Source organism: Dendrobium catenatum, unplaced genomic scaffold, assembly GCF_001605985.2.
Source record: "Dendrobium catenatum unplaced genomic scaffold, ASM160598v2 fragScaff_scaffold_231, whole genome shotgun sequence".
In the NCBI taxonomy this organism is placed as follows: domain Eukaryota; kingdom Viridiplantae; phylum Streptophyta; class Magnoliopsida; order Asparagales; family Orchidaceae; genus Dendrobium; species Dendrobium catenatum.
In genome coordinates this window covers 10,017,547-10,038,279 of record NW_021318693.1, presented here as the reverse complement: position 1 = coordinate 10,038,279, position 20,733 = coordinate 10,017,547, and the positions used below count along the sequence as shown (strand labels likewise).

The 20,733-nt window shown below is 35.4% G+C and overlaps 1 protein-coding gene across 2 annotated transcripts; it reads left to right on the top strand.

Moving 5' to 3' along the window:
* Window positions 1-451: 451 nt before the first annotated feature.
* LOC110109383 (probable inositol transporter 2) lies at window positions 452-10,526 on the top strand. 2 transcript variants are annotated; one of them, XM_020840433.2, is made up of 7 exons: window positions 452-1,127; window positions 6,566-6,775; window positions 6,969-7,039; window positions 7,141-7,476; window positions 7,578-7,685; window positions 8,280-8,882; window positions 9,793-10,526. In XM_020840433.2, the coding sequence occupies exons 2-7, from the start codon at window positions 6,643-6,645 to the stop codon at window positions 10,279-10,281; spliced, it is 1,740 nt and encodes a 579-aa protein (XP_020696092.1). In that variant the 5' UTR covers window positions 452-1,127; window positions 6,566-6,642; the 3' UTR covers window positions 10,282-10,526. The 2 variants fall into 2 exon arrangements, with proteins under 2 accessions (XP_020696092.1, XP_020696094.1); XM_020840435.2 differs by having other exon boundaries at window positions 452-3,947.
* The last annotated feature ends 10,207 nt before the right edge of the window (window positions 10,527-20,733 follow it).

Sequence of the window (20,733 nt, the reverse complement as noted above, 5' to 3'; positions counted from 1 at the left end):
TTTTGACTTCTTCTCTTTCTTTTTTTGCCTCCTCTTTTTTTTGATAATGGCCATAAATAGTAACTATCCTTATTATGATTAATAATAATTATAATAGCAATTGATTAATAACTATTATAATTAATAGTGATTATAAAAATAATTTGTTACTAATTATAACACATAATTATTATTGATATTAATTAGAAAAATAACCGAGAGTTAGTTATTATGGCTAATAGTAATCATAATTATCAATAATTATAATAACAGTTAATTACTAACTGTTATAACTAATGATAATTATAATTAGTGTTAATTATAACAATAATCAATCGTAACTCTTATAATTAATGATAATTATAATCATTAGTAATTGTAATAGTAACTGCTACTATCAAATAATAACTGAGCTCCAGGGATTATACATATAATTTTACCTAGCTAGTAATTAACTGGACACAATGGAGGCCGGTTAGGGATGAATAGGGTTGAAGGGGCTGTCAAACTAGAGAGCAAGTTTCGGTTGCTTGCGGTTTGAGGAGGTCGACGGGAGTGGGGGTCGGAGAGGACGGCCTATAGGAGGTCAACTGGAGGGAGAATGGGCTTGCGCTGGCTTTGGTGAGATGAGGTTAAGAGGCGTCGGTCTTGAGTCGGGATGGATTTCGGATTCAATAGAGGATGGGAAAGGTGCAGTCGAGGTTGGTTAGGGCTAGAGGCGGGTAGAGCTCGGCCTCAGAGGGTTGCGTCAGTGGAAGCTGGGCGCCGCAAGGTTTGCGGCAGTCGGAGATGTTCGACGGGTATGGGAGTGAGGGTGGCAGGTTATGCGAGTTTAGAGCTTGAGATTAGGTCGTTTTGAGGAGAAGGTAGTGAGAGAGAGGTAAGGAGTCGAAGAAGGCAGCGGTTGGAGTTTGGCAGAGGAGGGATTTCACATGTGGGGAGAAAAGTAATCAGGAGAAGAAGAAAGAGGCTTTGCCTCTGTCTCCTTTTAATGACGCGAACATAAGAAACAACAGGGCAAAACACGCGATCTTCGCACGTGGGAGAAGGGACATTTCGGCGTTGTCACAGAGGAATGATTACTGTAGATGCAACGAACGTGATTTGAGTGAGATTTTGGTATGGGCAGATACGTAGATTTAGGGCAGGTAATGATTTGTGCATTTATATATATATATATATAGTTTCTTTCTTTTGGCTGTAGTAGGGAGATCAACAGCTAGATCTCTAGGTGATTGAATTAATTAATTAAGTCAGGTATGAGATGTAAGAATAGAGTAATATGTAACCCAATTAAATAAGATTGGCAAGATTGGCCAAAAGAGCTCATGTGATTTAGAATACCCAAATAACTTGGTATGACATAGTCAACTTAAAACTTGAGGAGTGCCTTGCAGTAATGCCATGTTTGATTTCATGACCTAAGTAACCTCCTCAGTTCAAAAAGCGTAGCCTAACTCAAATGAAACTCGAGAGTTGAAGTGCCAAAGTTTAGACAAGAGGCTTATAAGCCACATATTGAACACCATTAGAATGGTCCAAAAACTTCTTCATTGCTAGAGGATGCCAATCAGACATGCATGCACGAGACTTGTCAACAATAGAATGAATGCCCTTAAAATTGACCATGCAAGTCCTTGAAGTGACTAATGATGTGATGATACATCTATAAATCTTGGATAAAATATTTCAACTTATATCTCCACCAAAAAAGAGGATTCACCTCTTCATCCATGTGATACATAGAATTTTGATTTCATGAGTATTTTCGAAGAACTATGAAAGAAAGCTTTCCTCTATTACACATAAGGCTGTCATGGAGGATGTACATAAATACTTTGTTAACTCATGCAAGAATATTTTTGGATTTTTCTTCCTTTCTAGACCTTAGCTGAGAATATAAATTGATGCGCCTAACTCTCTAATTCAAGGAAATAAAACATATTTACTCTCTCTTTTCTTACCCTCTGGACTCATCTCTTCTCAAAGTAGTTAGATAAATCCATCTAACCATTGTAATCTTTAATCTTAAATTTCAAACTTAACTTCGTGGGATTATTTAGTTTCCCATAGGCTATTCAATTTTAGAAATAGTCATTCGTAATTATTTATACATATTACCTAAATTATTAATGTTATTCCACTTGTTATTTTATAATTTTACTTATTGCATGCTAGAAGTTGAGTTAATAGAGAGAAATTTCTCTCATTAGCTTAGAATGGCATCCCATGCATAATTAGATAATTAAAGAGATTAGGGTATAAGATTTTTTAAACAAAAAACCTAAAAGAAAAAAAAATATGAGACCTAGTCTAATTAGATCAACTTCCATCAGTGGTAGTCTTAAATAATATTAAATTACAAAGGATTGACCTTCACTTTACTTGAAGAAGGCGTTAATACAATGCAAGTAGATCCAAGATATTGTTATTTTCTACGATATGGATGATGTGATGAGGTTAAGTATTGAGATGGTTCTCATCCTTGAAAGGAAGTTTACAACCTAGAAACGAAGAGCAAGGTGCTGCTAAATGGTCAGGAAAGCCATTATGGATGGCTGAGATGATCCCCTATGGAGTTGGAGCAACACAACCTAAAGACAACATGATTATGATGTAGGAATGCAATGAAGCTAATTGAAGGTTGTCAAGATGATCCTCTTTTTGATGGTAGAGATGACATGACTTCTAGGTGCAATGTGGCGGCATAGGGAGGTCGTGGATGATATGAGAAATTATCAAATCAATCCTTTGGAGGTGAAAACCACAATTTGTAGGCAACATCATGTCAACATAGGAATGTTGGGAAGGACATCGAAGATTACCATATCGTTCCTCCCTTGGAGGTGGCATTAAAGGGAATCCAAAGGTGTAATTACTGATAACATCAAATAGTGGTTGAGATGATTCTTGTGGAAGTATGTGTCTGGACAACGTGGAGTCGATAGACGATTGAAAGTTGGTCAAAATAGTCTTCTTGAATAGATAGGCTGGATTGAATGACTTGGACCCTACTGCCAATTATAGGCAGTTAGGATAGTCTTTCTACTTGAGTGCATTGATTGAGCGATTGGAGGTTGTTGGGAACAATCCTTCTCCTGGATGGAGAGGGAATGAGTGATTGGAGGTGTTTGGGACAATACTTCTCTTGGATGGAGGGGGTGGATTGAGTTCTTAGAGTGTTATGTGGTAGTTATAGCTTTAGAATTCTCTAAAATTTTAGAGTTCAAATTGTCAAAAATATTAAGAATTGAGATTTATTTATTAGTTTTAATGGGGTATGTCAATCTTATTCGATATTATATCAAAATATTCTCTATTATTATCAAAGATGTACTAGATCACTCATTCCCTTGATCAAAGTATGATTGGAATATCTGTGTCAACGATGACACTGATCAGTTGAACAAAATGTGGCATCCCATATAGCTCAATACCTCAAATTCAACATAGTTGAAAGATCAAAATTTTAATAACTGGACTGATTGGGATATTTTGAGATTGTTTTCGATCAAATGTAGGACCATTGAAAAATAGCTATGATATACTACCATTTTCTTAATAAAATATTTTCCTAAAACGCAAACAGACATTACAAACAACTTGTTAAATAGTCCCACCTATAAACATTGCAAAAACTTTGAATTCAAATATAGTCAGGCAAACAATGTGCAAGCAGTCGTGTCCCATCATGATTGGAGTGCACCATACAAATGATTCTGCAGAGAGAATATCTGATTACTACGAATGACGCATAGTCCAACGGCAACGTAGTAGCAATGACTTGGGGGTTGACAAGCAAGGTAGTAGCAGTGACCTCTCATTTTCATATGCACAACCTCATGTACGTGAGAAGGAGGTGGAATAGGTTTGATCAATCAATTCAGTCTGGCTTGAGCTAGTTCAGTCCATTCAACCCCCAATCAAGCTCAAAGTTGGGCGTTCTTGTTGTCATTATAATTTTCATGGTGAGATGTTCATTTAAACAATAATTTTTTTTTATTATTGGTTCATCTGGTTCCTAAAATAATTTTTGAAGTATTAATTTGTAATTGATGTAGCTCTTTCAAATTGATCTAAATATTCAAAATATTTGCTTTGCACCATGGTTTTTTGCTTGATCAAATGGAGAACTTTATCGCCCAATAGTTTCCTACTTAGTTTTGAATGTCAAAATTAAAAAATCTAAAAAAAATTGGGTCTTAAAACTTCTACTTCAAGATGTGCCACTCAAATATCAATGTAGACTCTTTTAGGGCTGTAAACTAACTTATTTCCTTTTGGTCGCATGTTTTGCCATATTTAAACTATGGATCTTAAGGCATGCCTTGACTCATGTAGTAAAGAGGTTTCTTGAATTATCTGAGATCGAGCCCTCTAATTTTCCCCTTTTGTAAGATTAATAGTTTAATACATTTGAATAATCTTTACTCACCAATTCTTAGTTCATAGAGCTGTAAGTGAATCTATTGTTGGCAACTAGTTAGTTGAATCCTAGGAAAATTTGATATGTATTGGGAAAATTTCAAACATGTTTTGCTCTATATAGTAATGAAGGGCAGTCTGGATAATTTCTCTTGAAATAAGAAGGATTGATTAACCAAGGGTATGCGGGTGATTAAAGGTGGCCTAGACAATCCTCATCGACGAAGGATGGATTCTATGACTTGGAGTTGGCGGGCAAGTATACTTGATCAGGATATTCATTCTCTTGAATGAAGGGGTGAATTGGATGACCTAGGGCGAACAAGTAATTGGAGGTATTTGTAACACTACTTTTGAACAAAGGCAATTGTGATAGTCCTCCTTAAAGGAATGGGTGGACTGAGCAATCTAGAGTTAGTGTGCGATTGAAGAAGATGTTCAAGATAGTCCTCATGAATGGAGGGCTTGAATTGAGCAACTTGTTGGTGAGCAACTAGAGGTACTTGAAACTTTTCTTCTCTTGAATAGAAGGGGATTGATTGAGCGACCTAAAGTTTCAATTGGTGTTTAGAGCTCTAACATTCTTTACAATTTTAGGGTTTATATTATCGAAAAGGAATAAAATTAGAGTCTATTCATAGATTTTGAGAGGTATTTCGTCTTATTTTGTATTATGTTGGAATATTTCTTATTCGTATTAACAATAGGTATACTAAAGCATGTCTTATATTGATTAGAAAGTGACGGGATGATCCTTTATTGGGTCTACCTAATTAATTTGCTCAGGCTAGGGTCGGGTCAGTTAGTTGATTGATAATGGCTGCTACCGACGATGTAAATCTGAACACCGTAAAAGTAGTTGATTGATAATGGCTTGGGTCGGGAGTTTGGTGAATTAAAATTTGACAGTTAGATTGACATCAATAATTTCAAGAAAGATTGTGGATCAAATTTAGGGCTACTAAAAATGGTGATGATAGACACCATATTCAAAATATTTGTCTTTCTCAAGAGCAACCATAAACCTCAAATAGCTTGTCAAATGAAGGCCTGTAAAGACTATGATGCGTTCCGCCTCCGATCAGCAGAGGGAGGGTCGGCGACCACCTGGCGAGCGGAAGCGGCGGGGGAGGGAGCCGCGCCGGTCGGCCAGGCGAAGGGAAGCACGGGGCGAGGTGGAGCGAGCTGGGCCGTTCGGCCTTGAGCTGAACCAGTCCGATCCTGGACCGGTTTGGCTCGGGTCTTCCCTGAGCTAGGCGGTTCATCTTGGGCGGCCCACTAGTGGGTTTGGTTTGGTCTTTTGCTTGCTATAAGTAGGGATTAAGGGGGGATTTCTAGGGTTATGCAAAAATTGGGTTTTCTCTTAGCCACCTTATTTTCTTTCTCTAAGTTTTCTAGGGTTTGTAGTGGGAGACCTTGTCCTTCTCGAAGTGGACAAATTGTATCTTGTTTTCTCTTGGATTTTAAATGCAAAGGTTCTTGCTCTTCATCCCATCTCTCTTGTGTTTATTTCTCTTTGATTTGATGGAGAAATCATATCTTTGAAGGAGCATTAGGGCAAACCCAAACTTGGGAACCCTAGGGCGTATCAGACTAATAACTCCAATAAGTTCTTATATAGTTGGCCTGATTGCATTTAAACGGATGTTTTCCATAGTGATCAAAGGGCAATATGCATATGCTTGCATATCCACCCAGCATGGTGGCACCTGCCTCTTCATTTCATTTGCAGTACATTGTACATCAAAAGAATGAAGAGGATGAAGTTGTACCAGCCGGTTCGGTCCAACTCAATCTGATTTCGTTGTTTGAGTCTAAAAATGCCTTCAAATTGGAATATTCATGATATCATTGCAATCGTTATGATGAGAAGCTTGTTTTAACTGTAAATTTACTCCATTTAGAGTTTGTTTGGTTCCTAAAATAATTCTTAAAAAGCCATAATTTGTCAGCGATTCAACACTTCTAAGTTGATCTAAATACCTCAGGATGCTAGCATTGTGCAGTTGTGATTGTTAAATGAAAATCTTCACAACCTCAACATAACTTTATTATTTTTTTCCAAGAAAATAGTTTTACATTTACTCTGCTTACATTTTGAAATTTTTTTAGCTTGGTGAATTTCACTGCTCACTGAGTGATTTATTTCACGGCAATGCAGAAACTGGGTTAATTTTCGAACTTAGTGCTCTCTTTCCTCTTGGAAGCAATCCACAAGTAGAGTAGCAAGCGAGGAAGATGGAAGGTGGTCCTCACAAGGCAGACTCCACTGAATTTAAAGAGTGCCTTAGCTTGAGTTTTACAAGGCCATACATCTTGCAACTGGCGTTGTCAGCTGGTATTGGCGGTCTTCTTTTTGGCTATGATACTGGTACTGCACTACTCCTATATTCATGCTCGCATCAATTTGTTTAAATAATTACTAGTGTCAGGATGAATTAACCATTAAATTTCCTACTACTACCTGAAACCTCCCTAACTGGATGTCAGAAAAAAATAGACAGTGCAAAGCAGTTTTTCTCTATTGCGATCAGTGATGATCACTCATATTTTGTCTGGCATAGGTGTCATATCTGGTGCACTTCTTTATATTCGCGATGACTTCAAGCAAGTTGAGAGAAGCACTGTTCTCCAGGTACATTTTGCCAGGTTGCCATGCCATGTCAAATAATTCTATAAAGTTATATGTAAATAAGATGAAGCTATAAGCTTTGCTTGTGCTATTTGTGATCACAGGAAACTATTGTCAGTATGGCTGTTGCTGGTGCAATCGTTGGCGCTGCATTTGGTGGATGGATGAATGACAAATTTGGAAGAAGGTTATCAATTCTTTTTGCTGATGTATTGTTCTTTGCTGGAGCTATAATAATGGCAGCTGCTCCTCTTCCCGGAATTATAATCCTTGGAAGAATTTTTGTTGGCCTTGGAGTTGGGATGGCTTCAATGACAGCACCACTTTACATTTCAGAGGCTTCTCCTCACAAAATCAGAGGGGCTCTAGTTAGCCTAAATGGTTTACTAATTACAGGAGGCCAGTTCCTCTCTTATCTTATTAATCTTGCTTTTACTCGGGTACTAATAACATCAGTTGCTCAATAAAATAGTTATATTTAACTAATCTTGTCAATGCCCTGTAAAATTATTACACTGACAACAAATTTTGATTGTTGTAGGTTTCTGGGACATGGCGGTGGATGCTTGGAATTGCTGGACTTCCTGCTTTAATCCAGTTTGTCCTTATGTTGATGCTCCCTGAATCGCCTAGATGGTTGTATAGAAAGGTTATATAGTCTACCTTACAATTTCATTGTTTTGTTGTCTAGATAGATATATAAAAGGTGCCTGCTTTAATCCAGTTTGTCCTTATGTTGATGCTCCCTGAATCGCCTAGATGGTTGTATAGAAAGGTTATATAGTCTACCTTACAATTTCATTGTTTTGTTGTCTAGATAGATATATAAAAGGTGGATTTTTCTCTTCATAGGGGAGAGCTTTTTTTTAATGGTTATCTTCTACTTAGGCTTCAAAATAAAGATCCCACTGTTAATTCTGATCTTTTACGTTAAAACAGATGTGGATTAAATTTCAATATTCTTTTTAGTAGTTTATTCATTCATTAAATATGTTAGGAAAATAGGATGATAAAGACAACATATAAAAGCCTTTTTTAGTCTTGTTTTACTTTGTGTATTTCATTAATCACAACCATATATTACATTCTAAAATATCATCAACAATTCATGTACTTATCTGATTGATGGTCTCTACATTGTGAAATCATAATTATCTTTAATTGCAATTAAATTCCTATAATGGGAAAATTTTGATGTATTGGTTTTGAGAAAATTATGCTCTCTTCCTCTCTTAATGAGCAGGATAGGAAGAAAGATGCGGAAACAATTTTGAAAAGGATCTACCCTGCCGATGAGGTTCCAAGGGAGCTTGATCTTTTGCGCCAATCTGTTGAATCTGAAATTGCGGAGGAAGGTACCATTGGTGAATACAGTCTGTTTGGTAAAGTGAGAAAGGCATGGACAACAAGAATGGTTCGTAGGGGTCTTGTTGCTGGTATTATCTGTCAAGTGGCTCAACAATTTTGTGGTATCAATACAGTGATGTACTATGCTCCTACTATTGTTCAATTGGCTGGCTACGCTTCAAACTCAACTGCATTGGCACTCTCTCTCATCACTTCTGGTCTTAACGCTGTTGGTTCCATTGTAAGCATGTATTTTGTTGATCGATCTGGTAGAAGAAGGCTAATGATCATCAGCTTATGCGGAATCATCTTATGGTTGGCTGTCTTGAGTGGTGTTTTCTATGCTGCTTCAGTGAAATCTCCAGATGTTGGTTTCATGGAGACTCAACATTTTAGCAATTTCACTTGCCCTGCTTATAATGCTGCTTCAGGTATTCAATGGAGATGTGTCGACTGCTTGAAGGCCGAGTGCTCATTCTGCTCTAATGAAGACAATAAAGTAAGATAACTTTCCCATGCACAATATTTTGGTACTAAATCTTTATCATAAGATTAACTAAGAATTAAAACTAATGAGAATGAAGAAATAATTTCTATTCTGTTGACCGTTACAGTTCAAAGCAGTTACACACTATCCTCCATGCATCTTTACTATTCTATTATTGAACGTGCTTCACTTAAATTTACAATGTTTTCTCTAAAAGAACAGCTCTATTTTACATCTCCCACTTTTATGAAGTTGTTATGCTTGAGTCAAAGGCACAACTCTCGAAGCTAATTTGTATCCGTGTTAATATGTTTGCAGTCAAGTTTTTCAAACTGAGTTTCATTAAATTGGGTTTCAACAGTATTAGTATATTTTATATGAACTAGCTTCTTATGAACTCTATTTCAATATGTATTTGCATTGCAACAAGTTTCAATTTATATTATTCTAGTATTATTATGAAAACAAAGAAGTAATATTTTTGACATACAATTCTTTTTATTTTACATTATCATTATTTTATGCCAAAATCAGAAATTAAAGTCACTTCAAGCTTTCAGAAGTGAAACTAACTTCTCATCTTTACAGATTTTAAAATAAAAGAACTCATTTTCTACTAAAAAACACATTGAAATTTAGTTTTTGTTTGGGATTTCTTTCCTATTGCTTTGTAAAGCTACTGTAGATAAAGTAATTTTTTAAAAACTGTTGTAAAAAATAATTTTTTAGTATAATTTTTTTAATAACGAAAAATTAGTTGTCAAATAAAAATTATGATTGTGATTTGAAAAATAAAACATTAAGAAAGCTATTCTAAACGAAAGTTTAGTGTAAGAATCAGTTCCAAATGTTTACTTGTTCATTGATGATGATTTCATTTATGAAGTGATGAAAAGATTATGTTATTGAATATGAATGGCAGCTTCGAGCTGGTGCTTGCTTGGCCAACCCTGAAGCCAATGAACCCATGAAACATGCCTGCCAGAGTGAACATAGAGATTGGTATACCCAAGGTTGCCCAAGCAATTTCGGTTGGGTTGCTCTTGTTGCTCTTGCTGCTTATATCATTTCTTACTCTCCTGGCATGGGAACATCTCCTTGGATTGTCAATTCTGAGATCTATCCCTTAAGGTTCAGAGGAATTTGTGGAGGAATGGCTGCTGTTGCTAATTGGGTTTCGAACTTAATCGTCACGCAAACATTCTTGAGTTTGACGAAGGCCATCGGAACGGCAAACACATTTGTATTGTTTGCTTGCTATTCAATCATTGCTCTTGTCCTGATATTTCTCTTTGTACCAGAAACAAAGGGTTTACCTTTTGAAGAGGTTGAGAAAATGATGAGTGATGATAACTATAAAGCCTGGAAGACAAGATCTGCTTATAAGAAACACCAGTTGCCAGAACTTTGAGTCTTAGATGAGTGGCATTTGTTGTTATCATTATTGTCTAAAATCTTATAGTCAAATCAGCTAAAATTTTAGTTGTTCATGGCACAAACTTGATTAATAAGCAAGAATAGTTGCTTGACTGTTTTTATGTTTATATTTGGGTTTGAGGTTTGTGTTTATTGAATGATATATTCAGAAGTTGGATAAATTATACTGTGCTCTCTTATAGGGAGTGATAATATGCATCTCAAATATATTTTTTGAAATTTTACACATTTGTTGTTGTTGTTGAAGGATGTTTGGTAAGGGAACTAACAGACAAGAGCTTGAGCATTTTACCTATCAATGTCTTTTTTCTGCAATCAGACCCGTCAAATTGGAGGTGATGAAGGTAGGGCTGGAAATGAACCGAACTGAGCCGAATATGTGAGTGTTCATGTTTGAGTTTGTTTATTATTAACTTGTTCAAGTTTGGTTCGTGTTTGATTCGAGCTTTATTGTTTATGTTTATGTTTGGTTAATTTAAATTAATGGTGTTCATGTTTGGTTCATGTTCGGTTCATTTAGTGCTTATCGAGCTTTAACGAGTTCTGTTCGTGAACATATTTAGCAAATTTTTTTAAACGATCAAACAAACATGTTCATGAACAATTCTAACGAGTATTCTTGAGATCTAATGATGTAATATAATAAATTATCAATTGTAAAGAAATTAAAACTACAACATATATTTTAATATTTAATTACTTAAAAATTATTAATTGAAAATAATTATATCATTATGTTTAATAAATTAAAATATTTATATTATATATATTTATTAATTTTATAATTAAATATTCATATGGCTGGTCATCAAAATGCTAAAAAAAAAATAATATGTCAAAGCAACATGGTTGATGGATTCTAGATATAATAAAAAATAATGCCAAAGTTCAAGGTTCTATTAATTTGATTAAACAATAAATCCCAATATTGAGATTAAATCTCCAAAGCTTTTCCTCCCTCACAAATATATTCATGACAAAACATTGAAATTTTTTTTATTCAACTAGAATTCTATGATTTATTTTTTCTAAACATTGAAAGCTTTTCCTCCCTCATAGATTTTTATGTAGATTGTTTAAACTCTTAGAAGAGATTTTTTATTTATTTATTTTGGTGAACATTTTTTGGTCAAGTTTTCAAAATGGTATCAAAACTTGATAAGTTATTGTTGCGATCTAACTTTGACTTCGACGTTGTTCGATCTAGTAATTTACTTGTTTTTAGCTTGTAAATTTTATTTGTAACTGTGGAAGATATGGAGGCTTTAATCTCAATATTGGGATTTGTTGTTTAATCAAATTAATTCAACCTTGAACTTCGGCATTATTTTTTATTATTTCTAGAATCCATCAACCCTGTTGCTTTGACTTATATTTTTTTTTTTCTTTTTTAGCATTTTGATGATGACCACTCATATGAATATTTAATTATAAAATTAATAAATATCCATAATATAAATATTTTAAATTTATTATAATAAAATGATATAATTATTTTAAATTAAGAACCCCTTATGGATTGGGATAACTTAAGGCCCCTTCCCCACTTCAGATACTTCCTATAGCTTAAAGTAGATAAAACTAGGAGCTAGTTATTGCTAATAATGAGAATAGTATGGATTTTTCTTGTCATATATTATAGAAGAAGAGGGCAAGGTTTGTCATATATTATGGAAGAAAGGGTTAATACCTTCTCTTTGGAGAGCATATCCTCTAGCTTGAAGGAATGGGAAGTCGCTAGTTGGTCATAAAATCGGGAAAATGCCCTTATGAAATGCACTCCTTGTTGATATCAAAAGAAAAAAATAAAATAAAATTAAGGTAACCTAAATTTACTTACTCTTGAAATAAATTTTTTTATTTTCAAATTCTCTTGCAAGGATGATTATGATAAGGCATGGAATGGAGCTCTTTCATGAATGGAGGGTCATTTTTGTTTAAAAAAAGGAAGCGGGACTTCTAGCTAATCAGGGAAGAATTTGATGAGATCTCTCTTAGGATCAAATCTCCCAAACTCCCCTCTTACCTATTGGAATGAAGAAAGGTTGCCTAAAGTTACAAGCAAAATAGGTATCCTTGGTTGCAAATAACATTACCACCAAACAATTGAGGCTAAATTTTGTCAGGGTTTGTGCACATATTAACCCTTATTTAGTTTTCCAATGATCCATTCTTATTAATCTAAATGGAGTGAAGTTCCAACATGAGGTGCATTATGATTGGAGGCTAATATCCTGCAAATCCTATAACTCTTTTAACCATGATAATCTAATCTGCTCTCACTCTAATCCTCATCCTCATTCCTTACAGTTTCCGAGAGGCCAAGAATTGAAGCTGAGCTAGGCTTAGACTTCCTTAAAAAAGCTCCTTTCCAAATGGATCTCAACTAATTATACCATATCTATAGGATAAATCATCTAAAAAAGTAAATAAAATCGACGGTCCTTATGAAAATCTAATGGAAGGTGGAGATATTTTTTATCTCCCCTTTCCAACCCCTTTTAGTCCATATTCTGATAGAATAAAATAACCTTTCAAATTCTCTAAAAGAAACCCTGTCTCACATACCCTCCTCTTCTTAGGTGCTGCCAACATTAACATGAATTCTACTCATAGACATACCCTCCTCTTCTTAGGTGCTACCAACATTAACATGAATTCTACTCATAGTTCATTGGATTCCTTTGCATTACAACTCCTATCTTTAGCTATGATTTAGGGTGTCACTAATTTAAGTGCTATCTAAGCCCAAAATTCCCTACACCAAACTAAAAATGGCAAAATTTTCAAAAGTTTGTGATTCATTTGATCTATTATGTTCATCACATGCATCATAACATAATATGTAAAGAGCCTTCAAATAGAACGCCATCTCTAAGATTATAGAAGATTGGTCTATAAATGTCATCTTCGCTTTCTCTATCTAAGGGTGACAAAGATAAATAATGATACAATCTATGAACCCTTTGAGGGCTCCAAAAATTTAGGCCCCGACCTCTCCGCGACCCCTTTCTTTTTCAGGTCATCGAGGAAAGTTTTAATGTTTAAGTTCCAAGGCAAATGTTTAGATGATAGACTGGGTTTTAAATAAGATACTTTCTAGATTTTTCACCCTCATTTTGTGAGCATTTATGATCAAAGTTTTGGTTTCCTATAGGCGCAAGCCTTTATAGTTAAATATCCCTCCCGATAATAAGAGAGAGAGCTTTCGATTAAGGTTAGTTGTTAAACATATACGTAGTACTCGGTGTATTGTAAAAGTAGAGTTTTGATATTTAAAATTAGAAATTCACTACGTTACATTTAAAGTGAATAGTGGGGGAAATGATGATGAACCGATCAAGATCCCATGGTTTTGTCATCCTGAGTCATCATGATCCATGGTCTACTTAGTCAGAGGAGGTAGTTGACCCAACCTAACTGAAGGATCCTTATCAGTAGCCATGGGTTGCTTCGTCAAAGGGTACCTTGTAGACCTAGGGTGAATATTTGTTTAATGAAATAAATTTGAATCTACCTTAGCCAACAAAGGTCTTTATGCCCTATTGATCATTCCTATTAATTTATTACTCAAGAATTTGGGAACATATGGACTTTGACCATGATCGTAATTTAATGGTGCCATATGGCGGCAAAATCACCTAATCAGATGGTCCCGATTATAATCGTTTATTAGTGATACCATTTGGTAGTGATACCACCAATTAGAGGACACGTGCCATGTCCTTACTAGTAAGAGATATTTTAAAAATGATTTTAGTGATGTTCTCTACTAGATAATTGCTTTTTATGAGCAGAAGTGATTTTTAGATTTATACACGTATCCCGATAAATTGTTGCAGAGGGTGGATGAGTTTTTTTGCTTTAAGTGTTTAAGTAGTTTATTTCAATTTCAAATATTAATATCATTCATGAATATATTAAATTCAACTGAATGTGTTTTATGAGAATTTGGAGGCATTTTAAATGTTTGAGATCCCCTTTCGATTGAGATTTTCTGTTAATACGACCATCATCATGATTTTAAATAACTTGTATATTTATAATTTGAACAGTGTCATCCACCTCTCATTTATAAGTGAGATGATCTGTTCAGCGTGAGATCCCGATGCTAGAAGTTTTTATGCTTCTCTTTACTAATGATCCACAATTTTCATTACAAATTCTCTGCTTTCGCTTGCAGTGAATTATAATGTTACATTGTATGTTACTTGTTGCTTCATATAGGTGAGCTTTCACATAATGCAAGCTCCGTCAAAATTGTTTGTGGGTTGTCAGTGGACATTCAAAAGTCATCAGCTTAGCTTGCAGGCAAATCGTTATGTACATAATGAATCTCTTGCATTGGCTTGTTAGTGTTTGCATTTGTTGCATATCGATCATTTTTGCTCGCAAGGATTAGTGCATTTACCGAAATCTTGATTGTTGTTGACTATATGAACGTCTTGGCATCTACTACATGTCATTCATCATTACTCGTAGGTGGACTTATGTATGCATTTCAAGCTTACGCTCCCTACTTAAGTGCAAGTTATATTCAAAACAAATTTTCTGCTTTGATTTATGTGCAAGATATTATATACATGATGAATCATCAGCTATTTTTTACAATTGTCGATACATGTCACTCTTCGCTTCCTGTGGGCGGGCTATCATGTGCATGACGAGTCTCCTATAGTTGATTGTAGGCAAGTTAATGTGTTCATTTGTATGTTGGTGTAGGCTGCCAGGTGAGCTACATTCATTACTAATTTCCCTACACACATTGATTGGCAAGTTGTTATATTCATTTGCTTGCTGGCTTTCTTATTTTCATAGGAAATTAATATGTTTGCTTGGATGTTGATTAGCGTCGGCTATATGAATACATCTATATTCATTGCACACCCTTCATGAACACATTACGGTGTTCATTATGACTATCATGCCCCTTTCACAAGCATGAGTGTTATAATTTAATTAACATCATTCATAGGTAATTCATGATGCTTATTAGTTTCTTTGTGCATTTGCTTGCATGTCTTTTACTCTTCATAGGAGCTGTTGTATGTACTCGCAATCCAACTAACTTTGATTGAAGGGATGCCATAGCATTCATCACATGCTACTTGTATATGTTTGTAGGGAACTCATCACATTCACCGTTTGTTCACTGCCGTTGCTTGCTAGTGCAATGGTGTATTCATTTGCAAGATGGCTAATGCTCAACGTAGGGAGATTACTACATTAATTATATGTTGATCACTAGTGCTTACAAGTGGGTTTAACATGTTTGTTCACCACTCGTCTTATGCTTGTTTATTGATGTTCAATTAAATAACCTGACTTGTTAGTTAGCATTTGTATTTCAATGTGATTGCGCATTGATTAGTTTGATTTCTATTCACTATAGTTCAATTTGCAAGTTTAGTCCCCTTTGAGTTACTTAAGTCAAGTCCCTTGTGTGCTGAAAAATTTAGTAGCCTTCATACGCCTCCCAATTTAGGGGAATTTTTTAGAGTCTTAGCCTTCCCACCATGCCAAGAATGGAGTGCATGGTCAATGTCGGGCGACACCATGACTTTAGTCATCTACCCCACTACACCAAGAAAGATGTGCATGGGTTTTTAGGGGTACATATGAAAAAATTTACAGTTTTTCCCCGCAGGCATAGAAGCTCGTACATAAGTTCTTATGTTTTACCCTACCACGCCACAAGCGCCACACCTGGTCCCTTGGCACGTCGCGAGCATGAAAGTGGGATTTGTGGGCTTTTTGAGTTTGGAGCATTATACCTTAGCGAGAGTTTATGGCGACGGTATCAAGGTCACAAGGATTAAGCATACAAATTTCTCCTTTTTATTACTGTGCTGAGGGGAGTGGAGAATAGGGAAGTAGACGGGCTTTTGAGGAGTTTGGAAGCCAGCTACCTGCTGAAGGAGAGTTTTTCTTCCTCCTTGATCAACTATGAAAACTTCTTGCCAGTAAAATCGAAATCTGGAAGCTTTATGGTAGTGAAGGCAACACCTTGAACACCTTGGACAATATTTTTCTGCTCCATTCTTCTATTTTCAGTCTTCTGACAAGGTGAGTGGATTGTGGTTTCATTGTGACAACTCAGTGAGGTAAAGTTCTTTAAAACTTTGTGAAACCTAGGTCTATTTTCCTGTTAATGTTTTATAATGCTCCCTAAGCCTTACGTCCTCTCCACAAAATAATGGAAGATGTGGTGATTTCCACTAGTTTGCCCTCATGTGAGAGCCCAAGGGGATGGAGATAACGTAGGGTGTCAGATCAGTGTCCAACACCTCCAAAATGCATTCTTTAGTATTCATATCACTCTCCAATCCGTCACCTACAACAAACCTAGGTATCATCATCATCACCTATGAATTTGGTGGTCATACATTTGAACAAATGGATCACATGAACATTTAGGATTATATTATGCCAAAATTGATCTAAAAGAGATTTGCGGGCCTCTTGCTAGTTTCTTCACTCTCCAAAATTTGTAAATTTTATGAATATGTTCAATATGCCTATGGATGTCTATGACTCATGGTGTTCTCTAAACCTTTAAAGGTCAATGAGCAATGCATTATCCTACCTTGAATTTGTTTGAACATATTCATGAAATAATCAAATTAAAATGTCATGACAAAATTGATGGAAATCTAGGAGAGTTTGCATACAAAAGAATCGATAGCCTTTATGACTTGGCGAACATCATGATGAGTTTGATTGATTTAAAGGTACTCATATGATATCAAGGTATTGTGAGATTTCTCGTACGCTCAAAAGACCTATTTTGTAAATCCCATAATGTGTATGATTAATCAAATTCATGATTGATATCTTTATCAAATATAGAGTGTGAAGTTGTAAAGTTCATGAATATGCTCACTTAAATCCAAATGCTTGTAAAGCTAACATAGAGGTATACAATGGGCCCTCAAAGATCCATATGTCATACCCCATCCTATTTATTTTGGAAATATATATGTTTATTTATGTAACTTTTCAATTGAAGTGGCCATATAAAGCAACAAGCAACATAAACATGTAAAGAGTCCTTAAACTTGTAGAGCAATCAATGCATGTCTAATTTTCTATGTTTTCTAATCATGTCAAAATTGATCTAGAAACCTCCTAGAAGATTTAGGAAATTAATCTCCCTTTCTCCAAACGAATCCAATGTTGCAACTCGGGCTTCCGAGTTTTTGATTTTTTGATGATAGCAAATAATATTTATTAATCTTTTATTTCTCCTAGTATTTGCAGTGTATATTTCTTTCTATGTTGACTAATATTTCAGGTATATCATGCACCGTTCTTTGAATATTCAAGGCTCAAGATTGCATAGAATTGGTCGTATTAAATGAGTCTGTAATTTTCATTTATTGAGTCAAGTCTTGTAATGATATATGTTAGTTTGTTGATCATGCACACACACAGAGAAAAAAAAATGATTATAAATATTTTAACTTTTCTGTTCATCGTACTATACGAATTTATTTCGTACTGTACGATCTGGTGTAACAGAAATAAATTAAAATATTTTATTTTTCCTGGAAAGATTATTTTTGAGTATAACTAATCGTACTGTACGATTACCACATCGTACTGTACGATCTGTTATATTTACAAAGCCTACCGTCCATTAAATTAGGCAAGAATTTGAATTTTAAAGTTGTTCTGCTTGTAGTATACGATAATGATCGTACTGTACGATGTTTAAAATATTGCCTAATTTAATCCGATGATTATTCAATAAAAATGGCTTAATTTTGATGTATTGATCGTACTGTACTAACTGGATCGTACTAGACGATCAACAGAGACAATTTTGGCGAACTGCCCGTTTATTGAACTGTTCGTACAGTACTAACTGGACATCGTACGGTACTAACATGTTAATTTCTGCAAATCATACTGGACGATCTTGCGATCGTATGGTACGATATTTGACGCCCGAATTGAGTTCTTTTAGGGTTTTTTGAGCCCTTTATTTAAGCACTCTCATAAGACTTTGTAAGAGTCTTTTGGTAGCCATTGTGGCTTCGTTTTTCTAGAGAAAACTTGAAGAGAGGACTTGAAAGGGAGAGAGGAAAGGGTGGAGTTTGAGAGAGGGAGAAGAACCTTGGAGGGGGTTTCAAGGGAGTGTGAAGGAGATTTCACACGGTTGCTCCGGCGAGCTTGCACCTCAGTACCATCGGATTCAAGGTTCGTCTTGAAGGAAGTTTTGGGAAGAAGAAGATCTCGTTGGTGTCAAAGGACCCGGCTCCTCCGCCGCACCGGGGAAGGTGGAAGTGATTGTGTAAGGGCTTCTCCGCCTAGCAGTGGGGGCTAAAGGAGAATCACTAAAGGTTTAGTGTAATACTCGGAGGGTGCCTCCGGGGAGTGGACCTAGGTCATGGTTTGACCGAACCACTATAAATTGGTGTGTTCTCTCCTTTATTTTTTTCTGCACTTTATTTCCGCATATATTTTTTATTGCGATTTATTGCGTGGATGAAATTGATTATCTATCTTTTTATTGTGAATGAAATTCGCCTCCGCATAAAGTCATAAAAATATATTTCTTTTCATTAAAGAAGTTTTTAATCATCCAATTCACCCCCCTCTTGGCGCATCTAGTAATTTCAATTGGTATAAGAGTAACTTCATCCAAATGTTCATAGAAGAGTAGGGAGTCCTCTTTCTCATGCACATTCACCTTCATGCATGGTGCTTGGAGCTTTTGCAAAGCTCCAAATTTTATGTTGCATAGGTTCCAACATACATTAGAAGATTTCTTGTAGATGGTCTTTTCCCTCATGTGTGATACTTTCGATCCTCCCCAATGTTCCAAACATTTTATTGCATGAATCATTGGAGCTTAAAACTAGACTCTAAGTTCTTTCATTTCATTTATTGAAGACACAAAATCAATAAATAATCTCTTTTTTGCTCTCATAGCTTGCATGGAGGTTTCCAAATAACCTCTAAAGAGCCCAAAAGAACACAAGAAAACCTTAGGGTCAAATCCTAGGTTCATTTAACTTGTTTGTTGAGGTACAAAATTGACAAATATCCATCCATCCCTCTTATGCATGAACGATCTGGAGCATCTCAATGCTCCAAACACTCAATTGTATGATCAATCATTTCACCCTTTTATTTGTTGGAGCACAAAATCAACATATCTTCATCTATCCCTTCTTCATCCATGACTTTTGGAGCCTCCTCAAGGCTTCAAGTGCTTCATTGCATGACTCCTAACATGCCTTAGAAGTTACCACCAATCTTTCTCATGTCTTATACTATGGATTTCTCTGAAGTCCTAAGCATGTCATGTTGTAATTTCTTGAACTTTGAACCAAATTCTTAGTCCTATCCTATTCGTTGGAGCATAAAACCAATGAGTAATCTTCTATACATAGGATCCAAATCCTAGTCTTCCTCATTTGCTTAGCCCAAATTAAGCAAGTGCACATCTTTCTTTGAATACCAAATGCTAAAAATAATAATAATAATAATAAAATACTCCTCTATTTGTTTAGCCTAAAGTAAGTAACTAGTCATCTCTCCTTGAACATCAATCATTCAAAGAATATCCATGATTTGCAATCCTTAAATTAAATTTCTCCCCTCATTTTCCTAGACCCAAGTTAGGAAAATATCCATCCCTCTTTTAACACCTAAATTTCAAATAATTTCCTTGAGTTTGCAACCTCCAAGTTGCACATCTTTTCACTAATTTACATGAATTTGGTAAATGATAATGTATCATTGAACACAAGTTTCAATGATTTATCCTCACATATGCAACTCCTAAGTTGCATTTTCTTCATTTCACCTTGCCAACCAAGTTGGAAGCATGAACTCATCTCTTTGAATTCCTAAATGTTCAAAAAAAATTATGGCAACTTGTAGTCTAAATTTACATGTATCCTTCTTGTATTTGTTCAACACAAATTGGATACATAACCACCCCTATTTGAACACCAAATGTTGAAAGATCTCCCTCCAACTTGTGACCTCTAAGTTGCATTTTCTCCATCATCTCCTATAAGACAAGATTGTAGGATTCAAATCCTCCTTCATTCTCCCAAACTCAAATTGGGAGAATATAAATCTTCTCTTTGAACACTGAACATTCAAGGGATTTCCCCCAAATTGCATGTTGTTCTCCCCTATTTACCTAATATAAATTTGGTAAATAGTCATGCTTCTATGAAGGAAAAATTCAATGATCCACCCCTCCAACTTGCAACCCCTAAGGTTGCATGTTCCTCTCCCACTTCTCTACAAAAGAAAATTGTAGAGAAATTTCTCTCTTTCCACAACTCAAAAGTTGTAGGAAACTCCCGTATTCACTCGACCCATGTTGAGTGAATCAAATCTACACCAATTCATTCATTTGTTGAACCAAAATCAACAAATATTTTTACCTCAAGAATAAGAA